This window comes from Colius striatus, chromosome 6 (genome assembly GCF_028858725.1).
Source record: "Colius striatus isolate bColStr4 chromosome 6, bColStr4.1.hap1, whole genome shotgun sequence".
NCBI lineage: Eukaryota > Metazoa > Chordata > Aves > Coliiformes > Coliidae > Colius > Colius striatus.
This window is the reverse complement of record NC_084764.1, coordinates 20656960-20680964: the sequence shown is the minus strand read 5'-3', so window position 1 is coordinate 20680964 and position 24005 is coordinate 20656960. Positions and strand designations below refer to the sequence as shown.

At 48.5% G+C, this 24005-nt stretch overlaps 1 protein-coding gene across 1 annotated transcript; it reads left to right on the top strand.

Annotated features, from left to right (window-relative positions):
• Positions 1 to 11546: 11546 nt before the first annotated feature.
• FOXA1 (forkhead box A1) lies at positions 11547 to 16801 on the top strand. The gene is made up of 2 exons (XM_061998004.1): positions 11547 to 11840; positions 14259 to 16801. Exons 1-2 carry the CDS (start codon positions 11769 to 11771, stop codon positions 15519 to 15521), a joined length of 1335 nt encoding a protein of 444 aa, XP_061853988.1. The 5' UTR covers positions 11547 to 11768; the 3' UTR covers positions 15522 to 16801.
• Positions 16802 to 24005: the final 7204 nt, after the last annotated feature.

Sequence of the window (24005 nt, the reverse complement as noted above, 5' to 3'; positions counted from 1 at the left end):
ACTAACGTGAGCAAAACGTCTGAAACCAGTTCCCTTAGAGGAATCCTGAAATCCCAGACCAGTCTCTTATAGTTTTACTAGCTTGTCTTTCAGAGAGCAGAGATATCAAATATATTGGACACCTGTCTGGTGAAAGTTAAATTTTAACAGTAGTTCTTTTCATGCATGAAGTAAGAAGTGGACTGAAAAATATATGACCACTTCAGTGTCCAATGTATATAAGTAGGATAATATGTGCCAAAAATCATAAAACTTCATAAAATAAATTAAAAATTAACATGTAAATTAAACAAAAATGTGAAAAGTCAAAGCAAATCTACCACAATGGTCATAACTATGCCACAAACCTACAAGGTCACATTGATCAGGTTCCCAAGAAGTCTGGCAGTCTAGACCACAGGCAAAACAAAGCATCTTGTAGTAGTAAGGGCAGGGTGAAGAGTTTCCCACATATAATCTGAACTCAAAGCACTGGAATTTCCTTAACTCTCTGGGCTGCAATAGTTCACAAAATTATGTTTGTAATCCACTTACGTCTCTTATGATGGGCAAAAACAAAGTTTCGGGGTTTTTTTCTTCAGTTTTGGTTCCCAAACACCCTTGTGATAAGGAACTGTAGGGACAAACTGATTAAAATATGTCACTCAACAGATTGAAAGACTCCACTGATTTAACAGGCAAATGTCTTCTATTATCCCTTCCTTTCTTTGTAGCTTTCAGCTACAGCTTTGTAGCTCTTTTTTCCCTACCTAATTGTATTCCTGGAGTTCAAGAGGGTAGCCAGTTTACTTCTTGAAAACAATTCTTACACTGAGATAGACAGTCAACTTTTAGCTTGCCAATAAAACTAAAAACTTGTTGAAGATTAAAAACTCATTAGCCAATCTCATTGTACCCCAATTAATAGCTTTTTTTTTTCTTCTGATAGCAAGATAACTAATTAAAGCCCTGTAATGTACTCTATGAAACCTATCTGTTTTGTATATGATTTGCTTCCTCTTTGCTCTATCAGGAATCACAGAGTAACTGGAGGAGCAGATGGTAGAATATGAAGTAGTTGGTCTGTGTTGAGAGATGCTGTTAGCTGTCCATGCAGTTAAAGCAGTTTAGAACAGGAATGTTCAACTGCCTCATTGAAGGTGAATCCTATTATCAGTCTAATGCAGTTGTAAGCCTAGAGAACAGATCCATTTCAAACTGGTTAAACGGTAAATAAAGCCTCAACAATTTCATTTACCTAGAACAGTTCCTCTCTGCAGGAGTCACAGTGGGATGTGGAAGAAAAGACCCTGCATGTGAAGAGGTATTTGCATCAGGAAGTTCAAGTAAAAAGCTGCTGAATGGTAGGAAGCATTTGCATCCAATTTTAGGAAGATGGAAAAATTCTTAGACATGGGTTTTCTCTTTAGGTTAATATTTGTGGTAAAATGGAAAATGAGTATGCTGTGTTATCTTACTATATCTGTTGTCTGTCAGCTCTTCTTGCACTAGGGCTAGTCCTAAGTAATGTAGTTAGGCTGCAAGAAAGGTTCAAGGTTCATAAATGTTTCTTAGTTTACAGCACTCAGACTCTAGGTCTTGTAAGCAAAGGGAGTAAGCACTCTAGGGGAGCTGGTGTCAAGTAAAATCCCAAATGCTATATTTTTCACCTACTAAGCCACTCACATTGCTTAACAGTCATTCCAGGAGTAAGTGTTGCCAGTATATCCTCTAGATCCTCAGCTCAATTTCCAGAGATGACAGCTGCAGAGATTCTTGTCTCTGATACATAGGCAAACAGGGAATGCTTTTCCCCCTTTCCCCAGGTGTAATTAGCAAGTGCAACTCTCTTAATGATAACAGTGGTACTTGAAGCCTGACAATGGGTTTTTTTTAACATTAAGTATTTAGTTCAACAGGTTAAGCTAAGTCTCTGTAACTTGCAAAGTCCAAAATTTAATCAGTAGACAAGTTCTTATCCCTAGCAAATGGATCTAGATTTGGAAAATCTTGTACCTGGGTACACATTATTATTTTTCTTAATTAAACCTCACCAGATCACTAAGCTTTCTAATATCACGTAAATTGTATCATCTATGGTATTAGTCTATTAATGTTACAAGGAACGTTTTTTCTTTTTAGGAAAAAAAAAAAGTGACTTAAAAATTGTTCAATTAGTTGGAGGAAGTAAGAAATGTGATTTCCTTTCTCCTAAATTGGTTGAGTCCATGCCATGTAGGAAGTCCCACCCACAATACACATCATTGCCATGATCCAAGTTCATGCTTAAATGAAACTGAGATGCACATAAGTGACCCACAGGCTTTAGGAGAAAACTGGAGCACAGTCAGAAGGAATTAAGACTACTTCCAAGTGTCACCTTCATCTTGGCAATCAGGAATCAGGACAGCATGCTGCATATGAAATATGTACAGCCTGACTTGGGCTCTCCAGAAAATGCCAGAAAAAGACTTTGGAAAGCTGAATAGCAATCATTTGACAGAAAAAAACAAAGCAAGTTCATAACTACATTACAAATTCTTCTGTGGCTTATATCTAGTTTGTCACTAGATGCTCAGCCTCATCTTAGTATCCTTTTCCAGCTGTCTGTGGAACTTGTTTCACGTGAAGTAGTTCAAAGGCCCCCCAGCCTTACTGGGGGGTGCTGCTCCCTCCCTTTCAGTGTGCTGTGGCCAAAGCACTAGTCTAGTGTGCTTCAAAATGGCAGTACACTTGCTCAAAACTATTTACCAATGCAATAGTTGTAGCAAGGATAACAGCGTATTTACAAACACAGATCCACCATGATACCCAAGTAGCTTTATCCCATTTTAGAGATTGTGATTTAGAACAAAGGGAGTTTGAATGATTTTCCAAAGTCCTCCAGTAAAAACAGCACAGTTTCATAACTGAGCCTGTACTTCTGCTAGCTAGAAAATGGAACATAAGATGTATGTATTCTCAGGCTACAGGCTACTTTTTGCTCTTTCAGGATATCAGTACCTTTGTCTTAATATTTCTGTTACATATATATATAAAATGTCCATAAATACTCAGAGAAAAGCAATTAATTATAAGCTAAAATACTAAACTGTGAGATATGGCCACTGGGAATGTTGCACGCAAACTTTGCTGAGTGGAGGTGCTAATCTACAGCAGAAGAGTGGAGTAAACAGGCTGGGGAGGAAATAAACTCTTAAATCACAGTGTCAATACCAAAAAGATTTTTGGTTAGTTGGGAGAGTTTGATCCAGCTAAACTGAAGGAAATACCTTTTTTTTTTCCCCCCCCAGTGATCAATCCGTGTTGAATCCCTTGTGCAGTAAGCAACCATAGAAAGGTTTTGTGGAATTAGTATTATAAATCACACATTCAGTCCCTTTGTGAGTGTGGAAAGTATTGTCATTCTTCTAATCACTATATCCTATCTTTGATCCATAACAAATATGCACACCCAGCTCAACTAATCTCCATTATGATTGTGAGATATCTGTGTTTGCCAATACTATGCCAGCAAGAAATAGTTAAAATTTTTCTTTCTCCTATGATTTTGGTCTTGGCTTTTTTATTCCCTCTACCAATTGAAAAACATTATTTAAATAATGGTCTTTCCTATATAATTCAAAGTAAACCAAAAAAAAAAAAAAAAAAAAAAAGAGGGGTGAAGTTCTTTTACTTAAAACTGTGCTTATAATGAGAAAATTATTTGGGCATTTTGAGAGATCATCAATTCCAGATTTATTTTTCAGTATGACATGACTGTAACATTTCCAGGTGTTTGCCTTTTTATTATGTAGCCCAAGAGAAATTACATGGGTTACTTCTAGAAGCCCATCACACATAGTCTTTATTATAGCCACAAGGTCAGAGGCACTCCTGACTTTGAAGAAGGCTGTAAGCAATAAATGGAGAAATTACAACTAAACACTTGCCAAAGTCTTTGCTGGGCTCAGCCCTTTACTTACTTTAGTTTTAAAAGTTGATCATATTATCTCCATTCTCCATCATCTTTCAGTTAATATGGCAGATTTTCCAGTTGGCTATTTCAATCCAACTCTTCTGTTCTCTTAGGACAAGAGATTGACTGTAGATATATAGATGTAAATATGTATGTGTTTGTTTGTAGATCTCATGGGTTTCACAGCTGAAGAATCAGTATTGGGGGACATAGAAATCTAATTTAATCACAAGAAAAATCTTTGGATCAGATCAGTTTCTTCAGCAAAAGGAAATTTGCTGCAAAGGGTGAAGAGGGATGTCTGCAGAGGCTTTATAGGTAGTTCCAACTACCTCTAAAGGTAATGTTAAAAAAGATTTAAAGGATTTCTGGTACAGGATGAATGATGAAGTGAATATAACTAGATATTGATCCTGAAAAGGGGAAAAGGACTGTTTGTTCAATGGGTAATAAGAAGGCCACTTGATGTCCTATGAAATTGTTGAGATGGAAGAGAGAATTTCTCTTTTTGAGGAACTGAAGGAAAAGTCGGATGTTGGGTTCCCTCCCAGCCATCCCACCTTAGGTCATTACCTGGAAAGAAGTAAATCTGAAACTATATGCACTGCAGAAATACTTAGGCAGCTGTCTTGTTGGCTATGGAGGAACAGAGAAGGAATTAATTAAAACTGACTCTTCCTTGTCTCACCAGTAACTATACAGGAAACTGAGCTCACATCTCAACAGAAGGGAAGGCACATGGTGGGCTAAGCGACCATCCTGGTGTTATTCCCTTAAAACTGTTCAGCAGGGAAATTCACTCTTGAAATACTTGAAGCAGCAGCAGAAACTTAGGCCAGATGCTGGGAGCACCAGCCATTCTCCAAAATTAGGTGCAGCTGCTGCCCCTGAGGAGTCCTAAAATGCTACCAAATCCAGGCCTGCCTCTGCTTTCCTATAGACCCTAACTGACTGTCTTACTTTATGTGTCTTGCTTATGATTTTAGGGAGTTATCATTTGAAATTCACATTCTTGCATTTCGATGCAAAACTACAGGACATGTTACATAGGGCCTCTGGGCATCTTTTTCCAGGGCAAACATCATATTTGCTACATTCGGGTTAGCCCGCGGGCCCTGGTAGAGTAAATGGCCAAAATGTTTCTGTACATGTGTGATAATGCTGCCACATATCCCACTATTGCTGGCTGACCATGTTAATACAATTCAAGGAAATGTGCAGTTATTGCAGCCTGAATTCATTTATACTCTAGAAACAGAAAGCAGGGGAAAGCTGGAGAACTGCTTCCTGGTTAGGAGTTTAAATAAGGCAGCCTTGACTTGGTGCATTTGATTCCTCAGACAAGAAAGGCATTTGTGATGGATAATGGAATCTTTCAATGCTTTTCTGTAAAACCACTGTAGAAGCAGAGGCAGGGAAATAAATAGTTCTTTACAAGTAAAGGAGAACAGAGCAAACAATTTTAGAATATGGTGCTATACAGTGAAAGAAGGGTAGCATTCCTCCACTCTCCGTCACTCAAAATCCAAAACACCATACAAAATCCACTTTCTGCATAAAAAGGTCAGTTTGAAGAACTGGAGTGTTATATTGACATGAGTATTACAAAGTGCTCTTCATCTATTGTCCAATACTATGACATTTCATTTACATCAGTAAAAACGATGTTCTCACGGAAACTCACTGTAGATTTTGAAGAAGCAAGACTCATGGAAAATGAGAGTACCTTTTGTTCAAGCAGCAGGTATTTTTGGGGTGGGAGGTGAAAGGAGGACTTTGGTCTGGTAAGTCACTTGGGGAACAAAAAAGTAATTACAGAATTCCTGCAAAATTGTCTCCTACCCATCTTTGTTTCTTATACCAGTCCATTTGGATTAACTGCACTGTCTCATTTTGCTTTCTTGCTTCTTTATATGTGAGACAGAAAAATCTCTATATGTCCTGAAATTATTTTTTTTTTGCAATTTGACTGAGATTCTTCAAAGTGGGTGCCATTGGTATGTATGTGTCTATCTCTGTGCGTAATTAAATGCCCATCTCTTCTGATATGATTCCTTTCATGTCATAGCACTGCAACTGCTTTAAAAAAGAACACTCTTTAAAATAAAACAAACAAAATAACGCTTTCCAAAAAAAAGTAATGACTTGCATAATTGACACATTAATTGAAACACGAATCAAACATTTCCATTTATGTGTCAGTAATTCAGAACAAGTAAAGCACTCAGAGATTGAAATAAATACGTACATGACTGCTCTTGAATCAATTGAGAAGTACGAAGTGCATTTATTTTTACATAAAGTAAGTGAAACACACTTGACCGATCAGACTCTGCAGCTTGGGCATCCTGCCAGCTGGAGTTCCCCAACAGCATACACACGTCTATTAGCAAAAATAAAGTGATTGTATACAATGGGTCATGATTTACCTAGTTAAGAACATTTTGTTACAATAAAGAAAGGGTAAACAAGAGAGCAGAGGCTTCTTTACTCTCATCTCCTCAATCATCGGGTATTAACTTATTTGTAATTTCGTTATTTGTGCTTCTTTCTCCTTTAATTGATCTGATACATGAGTGTTTGGGAATAGGTATTTTTTTTTGTCAGCAGTGTCGCTCAAGGCACTACATGCACAATGATCTCTAGAAAAATGAAATATGATGTATTGCAAAGAAATTTAAGAAAAATACTAAAAATAAAATAAAGTAAAAAAAAAATAAAAATCCCTGCTGCAACAGAATTTCCTCGGAGCCTTGTACAGCACCCGCGAAAGGCTCTCCCTAAGCTTAACCCATGGGAGTCCGGTAAACCCACTGTCCGGGGAGCGCGGGCTGCCGTCCCGCGGGCCGGTCCCGAAGAGTCTGGGCTTGCGGAGGGGTGGCCCTCCGCTGCACTCCCGCCCGGCAGGGCGGCTGACAGGGTGGCAAACTGCAGCGTCCGGCGGGTGGAGGTTGCATGTCCCCGGCCCGCCCTGACGAGGACGAGGTAGCGAGACGGCACACCTAGACAGGCGAGAAGTATTCAGACCACGGGTCCTGGTGAGGACGCGGTGCAGAAAGAAAGGCCAGTGTGCGCTTCCTACCTCGGGTAGGTCGGAGGAAGGGGGTCTCTTGCTCGTGACGGTCGGAGACAAGAAAAGGCTCCGAAGCAAGTACTGCACCCTTAGCGTGCGCTCCTCGAGAAGGAGGTAAACGGCACCTTATATCACCGCACCGACTGGTAAACTCCGGCAGCAGGGAGCACGGGAGCGACTGCCCCACCGGGGGATGCTCCGGGTAACTAGGGCCCGGGCCGGTCGAGGGGAATCCCGGCCGACTTTCCTCAATGAGGGCTCAGCGGCATCAGTGCAGAGCCGGAGCGTGTCTGCCTGTGTGAGGGAGGGAAACAACGTCCTCCGCAATGGCCTTCGTGGGCTCCCTCCGGAGCGAGGGCTGCTCCGAGCAGCCACCGACTCTGGCTCCGGCAGCGACCCGGGACCACCGTGCTCTGGGCAGGGGCAGGTTCCCACACAATTACTGCTTGCCTGTTGGGATAGGGGAGAATTTCGGGCTGGAAACGTATGGAAATAGGGATTTCCCAGTGTCAGGAAGGGTCGGTAAGTATGGACAGGGAGAGAGGGAGAGAGGTTAAGGAGTCCCACGGAGTATGAGGAGATCCGCTGGGTAGGGTGGGGCCCACCTGGAAAGCCGGATTACCAGTGACCCCATGCAAGAGAGATCCGGAAAGAATAAATGAGGGCTGTACAGTGAGGATTAGGGGAAGTATCCCCATGCGAAGATGACGTGACAGCTGTTTCCCGAGGTAGACATCTGCCCCTTAGAAACACTGTCGGGGCTTCTCAGACAGGAGACAATGGCGTTTGAGTAAAATCAAATAACACCCTGCAAAAGTTAAACTGAAAGAGTGGCCGGCAGGCTATAGCTTTGCCTAGAGAAAAGTAGCTGGAGTAAAGTAAAATAAGCGCTTCAACGTTAAAATTAAAGCCCTCGACGATTCCTACTGCCGCCCACCCCACGGGTGTGACAGCACCTGCGGGCGGCGCTCCCGAGCAGCGCCGCGCAAGGGGCACCGACAGGCTCCCGGGCCGCAGCGGCTCCCTGCGTAGGCAGCGTCGCGACGGTGCCGGCTCTGGTCTCTGTGGCACTGCCAGAGGTCCCTTCCCACGGGAGAGACCCCTTGGCCCGGCCAGACCGCTGGGACCCTGAAGCTATGCGCTTCCCAAAAAGCGGCCGCATGCTGAGTGATCTTTGCGGAGCCTGGCTCTCACTGACAGCTCTGTCGTCCCCACGCTCCATATACGTCCCCAAACCACACACACGTACTTTGTTCTTTTAGGTCAGTTGTTCTGTTTCCCTCCTTGGCAGCATGCACCGGTGAAGCCAGGAGCTGATACTCTGCTCCCGTTTAGGCGGGGAAAATACAGCTCACCTCACCCCGCGCTTTCCTCCGGGCTATACAGACAGCTCCCCCTAAAAAAAATTAATAAAATAAACGAAGAAGAAGAAGCCAGCATACAGCTTGCTTAGAAACTGGCCCTGCTTTAACGAGAGCTGGGGAAATGCTCTGTGTAAACTGGGCCAGGGCTACCAGCCTGAACTGTAGAAAACGCGTAAGCAGTCAAACGCGTTTGGAGAGCTCCTGGCTGCTATAGCGCGTCCTCCAGCTTGGAAGAGTCCTGCCCTTCCCACCGAGGCTGCTGCAAAGTGTACGGACAAATCGCGCTGGACTCTCGAAGCATCCCTCACAGGGTTTCACGGAGGCTCAAGAGCAGGGCAAGTGCAATTACTGAGATACTCTCTTTTCCCTGTAGCCATGGGCAGAGCCCTCATGGCCTTCTTCACACGAGGAAGGCTTTTATCCTGTCGGGCAACAGCACACAGAAACCCGGCCTGAAGGGAATTTCCAGCAGCGGCTGACTCTGCCTCGGGCTTGCTGATTAGTATACTGAGCCGACGGGGTCTCTACGAAGATTGCAGCCAGAAGTCTGACTGCTCTCTCATCTCTGGGAGCAACCTTAGCAAGACGGAGCTGAGCCCGAGAGGCAGCTGGACAACAGGAGGCGCTGCGACTTTGCGCAACCCACTCCCCTCCCCTCTCTCTCCGCTCGGCGCGGAGCGGCCGGCTCGGCCGGCGAGCATCCCGGCAGGCACCCCGGAGAGGGTCCCGTTCAGCTTGGAGACCGGCTTTGCCAGGCTCCACATCGGCTTCAATCGACGAAACACCTGGGCCGTCTGTAGTAGCATCCGAGTAGAGTGTCCTGCTTTGTGTCTCCTCTTTGTTTTTTTTCCCCCCCTGGGTACAGAGTGAGTCCCGCGTGGGCTGCTCGGGGGCCCAGTGTGCGTTGCTGCCGCGGGGCTGGGCCCTGAGTATCTGGGCAGCACCGCCAAGAGGTCACCCAACGGGGAGGTGCTGCCAGCGGGGTCACTGGGGCCCCTGCACGCCTCCCAACCTTGCCACATGAAGGCGGGATACTGCTAAAGGCGTTCTGAACCCCACAGAACTCGAGTACTGAAATGAACAGGCCACCACTGAAGACTCTCTGTTTTCAGACATATAGACTGCTTCTTTTAGGAAGAGTGCATACATGGACACCACAATTTTAATATATCTTAGATTCTCCACTGGATTTTCTTCCAATTTCCATGTTTGTAGTTTGACCATTTGAGAAGGCGGGGATTCAATCCGGTGCTTTTATCTATTTTATTTAATTCCTTGTTTTCTTCTGTTGATTCCAGAGTTATGTGTGTTTTGGGGATTTGGCTTAGTTCTATTGCCAAATTTAAAGAAAGAATGACGAGAAGGAAAAAAAAAAAAAACACAAAGAAAGGGATAACAGAAAATGCATTTAGATGACAAGTTAAAACATATTTGTCAAGCGGAGGTGTGCTATATCTCCTCATTTGAATCCTGGGTCTCCCTATAAGAAAGTTTGAAATCGTGTTTGTGAGGATGACGTTTTCGCAGATTACTCGAGGACAAATAGCTGTGGAAGCAAATGTGACCCTGCTGAACGATAAACATGTCAGGCTTTCTGTGAGACCCAGATGTGTATTTTAGTTTGTGTGGTGTGGCACGCAAGTCTTTTCCAAAAACCAAAACAGACAAACCAATTAAAAAAACCTCCCCAAAACAATAACAAAAAGCCCACTTTATTTTTCCTTCAAATTCCCATTGCCCAGAAAGTTATCTGGGTTTGGGGAGTAGTTGGTTGATTGGCGATAGGGTGGATGGGTATGTGGGATTTCATAGAATCATAGAATGGTAGGGACTGGGAGGGACCTTCAGAGATCATCTAGTCTAACTCCCCTGCTAAAGTAGGTCCAACTAGTTTGTTTTGGTTTGTTTTGTCTTGTTTTTCACTATCGGCTAATACAAGTTCTAGTAGCTGAGTAGGAGAAAATTCATAAAAGAACAGAGAAGCCCAAGAAAAGTCTGTGGTCTTGACATAAGCTCGTAAAGACGGACAGGGCAGGAGCAGAAAATGTTCAACCCGTCTGCAAAGATTACTAGATTCCCTCCATACTAATAAAGACCGTTGTCCAATGTAAATTTGTTTTATCGGTGCTGCCCCTTTCTACCTTTTATCAGTCTGTGTACGTTCCTCCTCCCCTGTACTTTGCGAGAAATCAGGTTAGTGAAGCAAGAAGTTGGTAATGAGATACCTGCTACTTATTATTGCCGCTCCTGGGTGCCTGGCACCAGAGAAGACTTCCAAAGGGGCTGGAGGCTTTCCACAGTAAAGATATAAAATAGTTCCAGTGACTCATCTAGTGTTTGTCAAGTGGAGGTTAATATCAGTGGATCCGCATTCAAGCCTCTGTCTGCATTTATTGGGTGTCTGTAGTGTTATGCCTCAGCGCGGTGACTCACATAGTTTCTGCTCTAAGGCACCAAAAAGAAGTATCATCATCACCGTTTGGAAAGGACGGCAGCCCCGTTGGAAGGGCTATGGCACGAGGGTCGAAGAGCTCTGGGGAGCGCCGAGCCGAGCCCTCCCACTCATATGCCGGAGCGACGAGTCCAGTCCACCGCCTCGAGGGCGCTGGGAGAGGGGGCAGCTGACACAGGGGGAGGGGGCACGGCGGAGGTACCTGCGTGGTAACCAGCTTGGAAGTGAGGGGCGGGAGCCCGGGGATGCTTGTGGATTGCAGGACTCGGGACTTTGGAGCATGTCCTGGCCATCAAGTTAAAGAAGCATCTACTGGACTTTAGTAAATATTGTCCTTCATCTCATGGGTTTAAGGCTGGATGGCCTTTTGAATTCTCTTCAAATAGAGGGGACTGCCGTTCCTTTATTTACCTCATTTCATTTCCACCGATCCCTCCTAGCATTTGTCCCGTCCATCTGAAAGGGGTGTTCTCCCCAACCCTTTCCTACTCTCCCCCCCCTCTCCCACCTCTGTCTCTCCTTCTTTCCCCACAAGCTTAAACCAATTACGCCGCTTTGCAAATAAAGTGCCGCCCCGGGGGGAGTTGCAGGCGAGGGGAACTGCCTTGTTTGCAGGTGCATCTCCGGCTTTGTAGGTGCGAACGCCTTTGTGCGGCGGACAAATGGGGAGAGGAGGAGGAGGAGGTGGGTACTTCTGCGACGTAAGATCCACATCAGCTCAACTCCACTCACATCCCAGCCGCACTTCCTCACTTTCTCAACTGTCTCGCCCCACACAGCTCCCTGCCTCCTTTTTTGGCTGGTTATAGAGGAGAATTCAGCACCCCCCGCCCCTCCTGAGAGCTGGCTTCCTGCTAGGTCTGGCTTTCGGGCTCTTTTCCTGCTGCCCGTCTCTCGCTTGCAAGAGGGCTGGATGGTTACACCGGGCAGGTTGGCTCCATAATGTTAGGGACTGTGAAAATGGAAGGGCATGAAACCAGCGACTGGAACAGCTACTACGCCGACACTCAGGAGGTGAGTAAATCCCAGGGTCTTGCTAGCTGATGCCCCTCTGTAAGGGGGGGGGGGGGGGGACGGGGGAAGGGCTGGGGGTCTGGAAGGGGGGCAGCAATCGGAGGAATCGGTTTGTACTGCAGATCCTGCCAGCGCAAACGTGCCTCCCCTCTCCCTCCGGCACTGAAGCTGGCCCGGCTTCCCGGAGGAAAACACGGCTTCCGAGAGCCGGGAGGCATTCGAGAGGGTCCCGGGGCGGCTGAGGGCCCACTGGGAGGGCCGGGGAGACCGGGATAGCCCTTGAGCTCATCCGAAAGACACAGTCTCCGCTTGCGACGGGCACAAAAGCGCCCCGTAAACTCTTGGCTCGGGGCAGGGGACTAGCCGCGCTACCGGCCCCCATTCCCGGCAGATGGCGAGGGAGCCGGTCTCAAGCACGTCCCGGGGCTGGAGCAGAGCCTTCCCCGGGCTCCTCGGTAGACCCACTGGCCTCTCTGCTCGCCGTTGCCGGGGGCCTCACCTGTTAAAGCCGGGCGAAAAGAAAGGAAGGCGGGGGAGGGGGGGAAAGAAAACAGCCGTTTGTTCGTACTTTGCCAGACGGGCAGCCTGCGGCGTGCGCTGCTGTCGCGGGCCGGCGGGCGGCGCTGACGAGAGGGGCCCCGGGAACCATACCGGGAGGGGGCCCGGCCCGGCCCGGCCAGGCCCGGCCCGCCGCTCCGCACCCCGGGACTCTCTTCCGCCCCCCCCCCCCCCCCGTCTCTCGGACAACACGATGCTAAAGAAGGGGGAGAACCGGCCCAAGTGCCAAGATCTACGGCAGAGGAGAGGCCCACGGAAGCGCCCGGAGCCTTCCCCGCGGCGCTCCCCGGCCTGCGGGGTCTGGGGGCCGGGGTTTTCATTGTACCTCTCCGGCTTCACAGGGGGAGTCCCAGGGAGAAGGCAGCGCCTAGCAGCACGGCCAGCAACCCCTCTATTCACGCCTGGGAAGGAGGCGTTTTAAGGAAGTGCGGTAGCGAGGCAGGCACCTAGGTGTGCGCACCCGGGCATTGCATCAGCACACCCGGACACACGGCTCCACAGTCCCCACGCCTCGTCCCTGCAACCCGCAGCTGGCACACAGCGCCTGTGGGGCCATGCGGGCATAGGCAGATACGTGTCACCCTACTGGCATCTCATTTAATAGACGAAAGTCGACTAAGGGCAAATAAGGGTCATCCTAATTATGTGCCTTTTCCAGACTCATTTATCCTCACCATACTCATTATCCACAAACACAAAGTTAAGCAACCTTCGCTTTTGCTGGGTTTTAGCCTCAGTCTTTTCTCCTTCCCTGCTATTTAATTTTAATAATTGCATGGATGCAAGGTGGGAAACACATCTGCGTTCTACTATCTCAAATAATTAATGTGATCCCCTAAATTAAAAGCGCATTTATAAGTTCATGGAATTTGTAGTGAACAGTACTGAACTGTATACATTTAACCTCCTTTTCGTAGCTGTATTGCCTTTGTTCGAGGTAAAGTGGGAATGTCTTTCTCCTCTTAAATCAGATGCCGTACTGGAAAGCAGATTTTCAGGCTCTCCGTTTTTTTCAGTCTCACTTTTTTGAAAACTTATGTTATGCAGTAAGGTACTACAATTTTGACAACTGTCGGACGATTGTCGAAAATCTCAGTCAGGGAAAGCTCAGGCTTTTCGTACTTTGGGAACGTTGTCGGGGTTAACTTTAATTTAAAGACTGATTTGATAGAAAACATAGACAACGGGGAATCTTTCGACGGGTAAAATGAGTGGACGTGAACTATTGTTTTGGGGGAGTTCTTTTTGGGGGGTTTGGGTTTGGTTTTGATTTATTTCCCCGACAAGTCAATATCACATCTTTTGTAATAATAGAAATTTAAATCGGTACAGGGTGGGAGAGATTCGTGAGATGATGATAAGAATGTGCAGGCGGTTGTGTTTCTCCTTGGCACTGACAGTGTACTCCCGTAAATTTCAATAATCTGATGAGTTTAGATATTTAGCTAGAGAGAAGGGACACGAGATCAGCTAAACCGCGGGAATACTCCGGGAGCAAACCTGCTGCCGGGGCAGACGAAGTCCGCAGCTCGGCGGGGTGCAGAGCAGCTCTTTGGTCCGTGCGCCCCGGGAATGGCGGCACAGCCGGCGCAAGCCGCGGCAGGCCGGTGAAACGGGCGTGCGTTCAGACCGAGCACTCTTGCTCCGCGTCTATTTATAGGCACGTATAAATATGAATTAGATTTTTCATCGTGCCAACGGCCTTTCCTTGCGGCTTTTGGAAGGCACTTTCTCGGGCAACGGGGAAGCAGCCGGAGTCCCGCGGCACGACGTCGGTAGGGCAGGAGGATCAGGCCCCGCCGTAGTACTGCGCGTCCCACTTTCTGCCCTAACCTCCTCTCTCCATCTCGCTAACCCTAGGCCTATTCCTCGGTGCCCGTGAGCAACATGAATTCGGGACTGGGCTCCATGAACACCATGAATACCTACATGACCATGAATACCATGACGACAAGTGGCAACATGACCTCCAGTTCCTTCAATATGTCCTACGCCAACACGGGGCTGGGGGCCGGGCTGAGTCCTGGCGCCGTGGCCGGTATGCCAGCGGGCTCGGCAGGGCCGGTGAACGGCATGACGGCTGGCGTGGCCGCCATGGGCACGGCGCTGAGCCCCGGAGGCATCAACGCCATGTCAGCCCAACCGGCCCCCATGAATGGGCTGAGCCCCTACGGCGGCATGAACCCCTGCATGAGCCCCATGGCCTACACCCAGTCCAACCTCGGCAGGACGCGGGACGCCAAGACCTTCAAGCGGAGCTACCCCCACGCCAAGCCACCCTACTCCTACATCTCCCTCATCACCATGGCCATCCAGCAGGCGCCCAGCAAGATGCTGACGCTGAGCGAGATCTACCAATGGATCATGGACCTTTTCCCCTACTACAGGCAGAACCAGCAGCGCTGGCAGAACAGCATCCGCCACTCGCTCTCCTTTAACGACTGCTTTGTCAAGGTGGCCCGCTCCCCAGACAAGCCCGGCAAGGGCTCTTATTGGACCCTGCATCCCGATTCTGGCAACATGTTTGAAAATGGCTGCTATCTCCGTCGTCAAAAACGCTTCAAGTGCGAGAAGCCGGCAAATAGCAAAGCCCCTCAGGAGGGCAGGAAAGATCAGGCTGGAGCCTCCAGTTCCAGCTCCAGCTCTCCACTGCACAGAGGTCACAATAAACCAGCGCAGCTGGACACCGCCACCTCCCTCTCCAGCTCCAATCCGTCCACCAGTCCCCAGTCTATGGACCACAGCGGTTCGAGCACGGAGCTGAAAACCTCGGCCTCGGCTGCCTCCTCCACCATCAGCTCCGTCCCTACCTTGGCTTCCGTCCCACACCCCCCTCACTCCTTAGCCCACGAACCCCAGCTGCACCTCAAGGGCGATCCCCACTACTCCTTCAACCACCCTTTTTCCATCAACAACCTCATGTCCTCCTCGGAGCAGCAGCACAAGCTGGACTTTAAAGCATACGAGCAGGCGCTGCAATATTCATCCTACGGGGCAAGCATCCCCAGTGGGCTGCCCCTGGGAAGTGCCTCTATGGCGAGCCGCAGCAGCATCGAGCCCTCGGCCCTAGAGCCCTCCTACTACCAAGGTGTGTATTCCAGACCCGTGTTAAACACCTCCTAGCTCTGCAGTCGCCGAGGGCGAGCCCTCTCTTCCCACCTCCGTCCCTTATCCTGGCTTCTTTCCCCTTTTTCCCTCTCTCTGCGACAACCCGAGGCGTTTCGGCACGCAGAGTGCAAAGGACTGTTACTTTTTAATTGTCTGACAACGCACTGTGTGTTGTTACCATCCACCACGACCTCCTGCAAAGCCCCGCTTGTACATACCCGCTGCCGCCCCGCCGCCCAGCCCCGCTCCCCGGAGATTCCCTCGCTAGCCGTTGCAGGGTGTTATGAAAAAGAAGAAAAAAAAATCGTTGAGCTTGTAAACTACTTGTTTGTGCTTTCCGTCCCCTCGTCTCCCCCCTTCTGTGCTCTATAATCTCATGTAAGTTTACAGGTATGTGGCAATACTTTAAAAATACGGAGATGAAGAAGTGAGTAGACATTTAAGACTTTTTTTAATTAAAAAGGCTTTGAAGGACAATACTGCTGTGAAGTAGCAAAACACTAAGAGAATCTCTAAGCAACAAGAGGACTATTTACTTTCTCGGATCATCCTTTTGATACTTGCAAAATAAACCTTCGGCTAGTACAACCCGCATACACCCAGATGCTGCGGGTCGGATCCTGCACTCCCGAGGGGACCAACTGGAGCTTTGGAGTGCAGGATGCGACCCTTTTTTTTTTTCTTTTTTTTTTTTTCCAAGTGTTACCTGTCTTGGGATGTAATATAAAGTTACAAGAGGTCACAACCAGTTGGATATTCTTTTTTTCCTTCCCATCTGTTACTGAAGATTCTCATTCATCATGAACTCTCATCAATATATGGATGACATGCTTATTTAATTTGTCTTCATTTTGTACCAGCGAGAACTGTGTATCTCTAACAAGATTCTTTTCCCCCTCCCCCAGGAAATGTTGACTATTACACAGACGCAGGGAAAGGAAGAGAGCTCTGTCTCTCTCCCCTTTCCAACTTGTTTAATAAATTCCACATCCTGTTTTGTTTTGTGACCGTTTAATTATCGCCATCGTTAGCTTGTTTCATCCAGTGTTAATGCACTTTCCACAGTTTTACACGGTGTTAGCATAGCCAGACGGGTTTTATTATTATTCCTGTTCGCTGTCTCAATGTTCTTAATTTATTGCATGGTTTATATTTTTTTTCTTTCTTTACAGCTGGAAATTGCTTTAAATGACAGTTTAAAAAATAATTACACGTGAATTTAAGAAATTTTGTTAATTTTATAAATGTGATTGTAATTGAAAAGATATTTTGATTTAAAACGATGACTGAGAATTTAATGCGTGAAGTATGTTTTTGATCATTTGCAGTTAAGGACTTTAAATAAATCAAGTGTTAACAATGGAAAATCTCTGCTATTTTCTTTCAAAATTTGTGGGACGAGTTTTTCTGCCAGAAAAACAAATGCAGGGCTGAAGAGGGGACATGAGAAGAGATGATCCATGTTGCCGCACTGGGACGGAGGGAGGGAAGGGGACTCTCTCGCGGGGTCCGTTTGCGGAGGCTGTGATGCCCCCGGCGTGTGCGTATCTGTGTGGTGGTATATTTTATTTTTAATTCGCGCTGCAAGCATAGGTTGAGAGGGTAAAAAAAGCCATCCGAGGCGATGAGACCTCCTGGGTACGTTGCGGGCCGGGACGGCGGGGGCGGCCGCAGACAGGCCCTACTTTTCCCTGCTGGAGGGGAAGCGCCCGGGGAGAGCATCTCTAGCCTTGCTCCTCGCCCTCGGCCACTGAAACTGCCGGGTCGAGCTCCCAGTCCACCTTCGGCTCTGCAGCCCTGCCTCAAATCGACCCCAGTAATAACAGCAACCGCACAGGAGAGGGCTGTTCCCAGCGTCGGCGTTGCTGGGAGGAGGGGTATTTAAACGTGAACAGATTTCTCTGTGCACTGCCGCCAGATAGAAGAGCTGTGTAATTCTCATAATTATCCCATAATTGCTCCTTGATGGGTTAAAGGAAGTGGTGACAAACTAAATGTAAGGGTCGAATTAGAAAAGAAAAGCCAAGCCAGCGTCCCAGAGATCTCTCCTCCAGCACTACTACCTATCCAAAAACAAGGCGAGAGAAACTGCGACACTGTAAAGCCACTTTGCCGTGGGCTTGTCAGGCGTGGCTGTCCCTGCCGCCGGCAGCTCGGCGACGAGGGGTCGAGGTACGAGCACGGTGCTCCCGAAGAGGCGGAGCTGGCCCCAGCGCTGTGCGGGTGCGCTCGGCCGGGCGGAGATCCACCGCGGGTACCGGCCGCGCTGCCTCACTCAGTTCCTGCGGCGGGAGGGAGCGGGGGTTTGTGTCCGGGACGCCGCGTTTGGCCGGGTACCTATAGCCTGGATGCGCGGCCCCTTCGCCCTATGTATTTCCTCAACTGGCAAACACCAATAGATTCCCCGCAGCCAGGGGCAGAGCGCGGTTGTTTGGCACCAAGTCCGGGCAGGTGGATCCTATTTAAAGTCACGCTTCTCCTGACAAAAGGAGCTTCATGCGAATCGAGGCAGGATGAAGCCCGCTTTCAGCAGGACTTCACTTGTCTCCCACATCCCAGTCTAAAGAGAATATTCCACTGCAGAATAGAGACATTGATTTAATGCCTTGCGCTTGTACACAGAAAATATCAATCGACCGACAGCGGTAAGGCAGCAGGTTTCACATATCAGCTGAGAAGCACAGACCGTGTGTAATGGAAATATTCGGGGCGTGGGTAATAAAAGGATTTAAGAGAACGGACGCGGCTCTCACAGATAAGAAGCGGAGCCTGTCACGGATACAGCGTATGCCCCTTTGCACCCGCCATCAAGATTATACCCTTCCCCTTCTTCTCGTAGGCTGCGATGGGTGATGATCCACTGACAGAACAAGGATGCCGTTCGTGTTAAAACTGCGGGTCCCCCATGCAGAGAGCGCAGCCTTCTGTGATCAGTTACAGACTGGAAGTCAACAGAGGGAGGTCCTCTCTTTTCTGCCTTACTCCTGCCTGCCCTGTTGCTACTTTAATCCTGTTCTCAAGAAGCCCCCAGTCACAGTGCAAAAAAACCCTAAAGGTGGGCTCCATAGGAAGGAAGAGGGTGAATTCCCCCTCCCCGCCATATACATATGAGAGGAGTTTACAAGCATCTCTTTCCAGCCGGACTGCTCTCTCTGTGCCCGGAGGGAAGGAGCTGGCTGGCGCGGGGGTTTACTCGTCTCAGAGGCGGTGTCTTAGCCCCGCGGCCAGGACACTGGCACACCAGAATCCTCCCGGCTGCGGGATCCGGCCGTCACCACAATTTATAGGGGAACTTCGCCTTTTCCGACTCGGCAATTATCTCCGGCCGGCCACGTGCGAGGGAGCGAAAACGGCTCATTTAACGTGATTAAAAACAAGCGGGGAGTAATTCAGGGCGGCAGGGGATCTCTGTAAACATTTATGCCGAGTTTTGGGAGGCGAGGAGGGCCACGATCCCGTCAGGGAGAGGACGGGGTTCCGACACGTTTGCAGGGCCGAAGCCGTCGAGGCGACTCCACAGGGCTGGGCAGGGGCAACCCCCACAGCGGGGGCCGTGGAGCGGGGCCTTCCTCTGCCACGAGGTCCGTCCGCCCTGCAGCCCCCGGCAAGAGAGGCAGAAAGGGACCCTCGCATGTGGCACCTCTTCGGAGCACCCGCCAGAAGCGCTTTCCCTCCAGGGAAGGGTCGATGGACTAAAAACCACTTTATCCTCCCAAATCGGAGGCGGGGGGAGAAACAAAATCACAAGTACCTGCCGGGTTGTTTTCTGAGTGCAAATGGACAATATCGACATGTAGATCGGCAAACGATCGGAGGGCGTGTATTTATCGGAAGGAATTGATTGTAAATGTTCATGACTGAAAGATGATAAAAACCATTTCCTGGTTTGGTTTTTTTTTCCCTCTGAAACTTAGTCGTGTCAATAAAATACAAGTAAATCGTAAAAGAAGCGCGCGAGAAACCACTTCAGCAGTTGGCATAGCTTCAAAAATTGTTTAGAAATGTTGAGTGGATATTGAATACTTGAATGATTACTGACCCGTCAAAATAAACCCGAAATAAATGAATTCGCTTGCTGCAAAGCCAATTAGCCTTTAACAGATCAATTGTTTCAGTTTTAATTTTACAGCGATATTATAGATAAAATGCTTGATTGGGATAACAATGTACCTCGTATTATTTCTTTTCTGTTATGATAAAACGGGATCTAGGCATATATTTGTGAATATATGTGGTTAGTTACTGTAAAAAAATCTTTTTAAAACAAACACTCAACCAATATATGCTTTTCGTGTGTATTTTCGTGACGATTTTAATTCGTGAAGAAGCAAATTACCCTCATATTAAGCACAGGATAGAAATTTCTCTCGGGAGGTATATAGATGCCTATATTGTATATATTAACATATATATAATTAATATGTATTTGTTTCTGGGGAGACGAGTGGAAATACACACAAAATACAATAATCAGGCGAAAATCACACTACACTAGTGTGCAGTGTTCGGGGTCAGGAATGTACACATAAGTCCTCGCAAAACTCCCATATTGCAATATTATTTTAGAAATATAGGAGAATGGTTAATAGCTAAAATATAAATGCGTTAGTTCTATTATTTAAATAGCAAGAGTGGTACTGAAAAATTGGTCATTTTTTCCCCTTTAATGCAAACTCGGAGTTCTCAGCAAAGGCAGAGTAATAACTAAAAACTAGACCGTATATTTTCTGCGATTTGCAGTGTCGAAAGGTCTTTTTCAGCGGGAGAAAATAATTGAGGGAAGAGAGGAGTAGAAAAAGGGAGGTGATAAGAAGAAAACTCGCCTTTGTTCTCTTTGGTTATTTTCTACTAATTATTCTGCCCATTGTGACAAAGTAGCAGTTAAGGATAGATTAGTGTAAATAAACTCGCATTTCGCTCCCAAGCCGTGCAACTTTTCTGGCCCAAGCCATGCCTCGATGTTTGTGTTTCTCTCCTTCACCTCAAACAGAAACTCATTGAGATTTCAGATCTTTGAACTTTGGACAGATCAAACTGCCGGCGCTCACTTTGTCTCCAGTCATCAGGGTTTAAAACGTATGGAGTCTCATGGTAGGATCAATTTGGATCTACGAGGGGAAAAAAAACTGCAATCTCCTCTCTTCCCCTCACCCCAAAAATCCTCCATTCGGTTGAATTCATTGAAAGGACCATTCCCCAGAATGAAGCCTCTACTGCGGGAGCATTGCTCGAAGGGCTTTGCTCAGGCGGAGGATTTTAGGGGAAGCTCGTTGTTATTTTGCTACTGTTGTTTTACTGTTGGCCATGTAATATTTCTCCGTGAAATGTTCATACACCTGCTTGTGATTCCAAGTGTGAACTACTGGCAGAATGGGAGTGACTGTTGTTACTATTATTACCCCAGCCTGCGCCGCCGCGGGGAGAGCCCTGAAGCGTCTCTGGGGCTACGCGGCAGCGGGGGCATGGGGCTCGGGTGCCGCTGCCCTGCCGCCTGCCCTGATCTCCCGCTCTGCCCCGGTGGCCTGAGCCTTTCCCAGCGGGCAGCATTGCCCACCCGCCGTCTAGCACAGCTTTAAGATTGCAAGCGCCGTCCTTCGCCTTCACTGGGGCCCGAAGGGAATAACTTGGAGTGGGGTTCCCCAGCTGGAACATGTTTCGAGTGACAACGTTTCTATTTCCGAAACCGGGCCCGTTAACACACCTCTTGGAAGTGAAACAACCATTCCCATCAACGGGGGTGCGGGCTTTCCCTTCACGGACCGGGCACCTGCCAGCCGTGAGAAGTGAGCGGAGGTGCCCTATGCGTCCCAGTGCTGGCACCCTCTTCGGAAGGGCTCCAGGAGCTGCCCCACGCCGCTGAGAGTGGGACCCACGTGATTGCACCCCACGGCACGTTCGCAGGACATAGGGGTGCGGAGGCCGACGCGGGCCCCAGCCGGCCCGCAGCGAGCTCCCGCCGCGCTTCCGCCAGCCCGGGCAGGGAGGCGCAGAGCCCCCCGGCCCGGGATCTGGCCCTCTCGCAGCAACCATTTCTACGGCAAATCCCGCCTTTGTGTCCGATACCTTTAAGTGCTCCCTAATGAATCATCTACATTTGCAATCTACTGCGCAGGAGCTGAAACATATTTCCCCCTTTATTCCTTCTCTTCTCCTAGCCTGCCCGGCGGGTTGCTAACACACATTTCCTCCGGTTATGACCGGCGGAAAATGTAAACATGTTGGTAACTAGGAGGTGGGCCTCATTCCGCAAACTGGGATCTCTCCATAGTGACTCTCAGTAATGACCTCTTTAGCATAATAAAGCCCCGGGGGCGGGCAATCTTTGAACTGCGGGGCAGGAGATTGGAATAAGAACATGTCTGAACTTATTCAAATGTATGCCACAAGTTTTCTAGTTCTAAGGTTATCTGATGTGACCGACAGACATTTTCCCTCTTGTTTTTTTTTTCTTTGTTTGTTTTTGTTTTTCCCTTCCTTGCCTGGTCGCTTATGCAAGGAAGTACTTGACAAACTTCAGGTATGACATTACATTATACTAAAGAAAAAAAAAAAAAGAAAGAAAGGACAACAAAACCAAGCTCTGACATAAAATTTAGTGGAAAAACGCAATAATACAGAAATACACCTATATGGAAAACAACGATGCCCTCGCCTTCAAGTACATGGCAGCAAATCTAATATCACGCCCCGGCCTCTAGGAGCCCTGGCTAAACTAGCAGAGACTGTGAGCAGAGTTGACCCCACTGGGGTCCCCCTGTCGCCCCCGCCTCCTTCCCGCCTTGGGTGCCCGGGGCTGATGCCCACCACGACCCCTCAGCTCGGCCCCACAGACACACGAGCAGCACAAGAGCCACGGCGCATCTCCTCGAGTGTCCCTTAAAAACATCCCATCGGGGCTTCGGTGTCCAGAGAAAGGGGAAAAAAAGAGCCGCTGGCCGGTGCTGAGCAGAGCTCCCCCCGAGTCCCGTCCCCGTTCCGTCCCCCCTCCTCCGCAATTGTTCACTTGAGCCCCTATTAATGCGGGACATATGTTATCCACAGGCAGTAGGCAGCGGTAAGGCTTCGCCATCCAACTTGTTGCTCAACTTACGAGGCGGTTCTCATCTTCTCATCAAAAGCCGCCGGTCTTTCTTCAGCCGTATGGACAAAAATGTGAACAACAATGCCCGCCTCCCTTCACTTCAAAAGCGGCCATCGCGGAGCCTACCCAGAGAATTTTCTCTCTGCCTTTCATTCCCGGTTTGAAAAAAGGCACTACAGGGCCAAGGCGCTCCTAATACTCTTTGATGGGGATTGAATTCATTATCTCCAATAACACAATTGTGCTTGGCCAACGAAAAGAGCAAAGTAATACTCATCTAGAATTAGAGAGCAGGGCTCAGAAGAAAGGGAGCAGGGGGGTGAGGGGAGTGGGAGCATTTCAAAGGGAAAAGGGGGGGGGGGGGGGATGAGAAAACACCTATATCGAAAATCGGCTTGGAAGGAGGGAGTCCCAAGAAGTTTAAATTACATAAATGTATTAAGTGGCACATTGTACGGCTCAAGGCGCGTTGGTGGTCCGACTGTGCATTCCTCCTTCCGCCGGCCGAGTCGGCACTGGCCGGCTTGGAGGTTCTTAATGTTTCCCTCCCCGGGACGGCCTCGGGCCGGTGTACCCCGCCGCTCCGCTACCTGCCCCAGATCAGCCCGGCGCCCGTTCCTGTGTCATCCGGGCTGCAGGCGGGGGGACCTGTCCGCCTTGTGACAGCGGCTCGTGACAGGGTGCAGTCGCAGCACCTGCGGTCCCGGCCGGCTCATGCTGACTTCGTGGAGGTACAGCGGCGAAGGCTACCATCCGCCAGCACAGAGCGGCCAAGAAGGCATACAGCTCCCCCCTCCCCGCCAACGCCCCCCTCCCTGCCACCTCCTGGGACCGCAGGAATACTCAGCCTAAGCTGAGACCGGGAGTGGGAAGATGTCTCAGCGCCATCACCCTCAGACATCTTCCAGGGCAAGGGGCGACCAAACAAACCCCAGCGCGTGTCCCACCTCCCGCGGCAGCCGGCGCAGCCCAGGACAGCGCGGGCTCGGAGGCGAAGGTCGAGAGACGGAGGAATGAATGAATGACGGAGCGAATGAATGAATGAATGAACGGAGCGAATGAATGAATAACGCGCACATAAATAAATAAATAATCGAGCAGGGGAAAAAAAAATCAACCGATTGGAAAACCGTTGTGTTAATATGAGAGATTAAAATATTTGCCTGTTTGACTTTCAGCGTAAATGTTTCCTATCGGGTGTTATCCAAACAGGCTAATTTTCAAAGCCAAGCAAAATGCAGTGATGAGCAGTTAGAGTCGTTGCACATAGCAGGGAGGTTACAGGGCACTATGTGGGTGGGTATTACACGTGTGTCCTCGGGCACATGGGGCGGGGGCAAGATGGGTGATAGGCTAGAGCTGTAAACCTCCGTGTCTCTCGTGTCCCTGCGTACTGGCACACAGACACAGCATCTCAC

What these genes read in the sequence shown, in the direction of transcription:
- FOXA1 (XM_061998004.1), top strand. Translation starts at nt 11,769, where the DNA reads ATGTTAGGGACTGTGAAAATGGAAGGGCATGAAACCAGCGACTGGAAC. An exon ending in ACTACGCCGACACTCAGGAG is followed by an intron (nt 11,841 to 14,258) that starts GTGAGTAAATCC and finishes CGCTAACCCTAG; the next exon opens with GCCTATTCCTCGGTGCCCGT.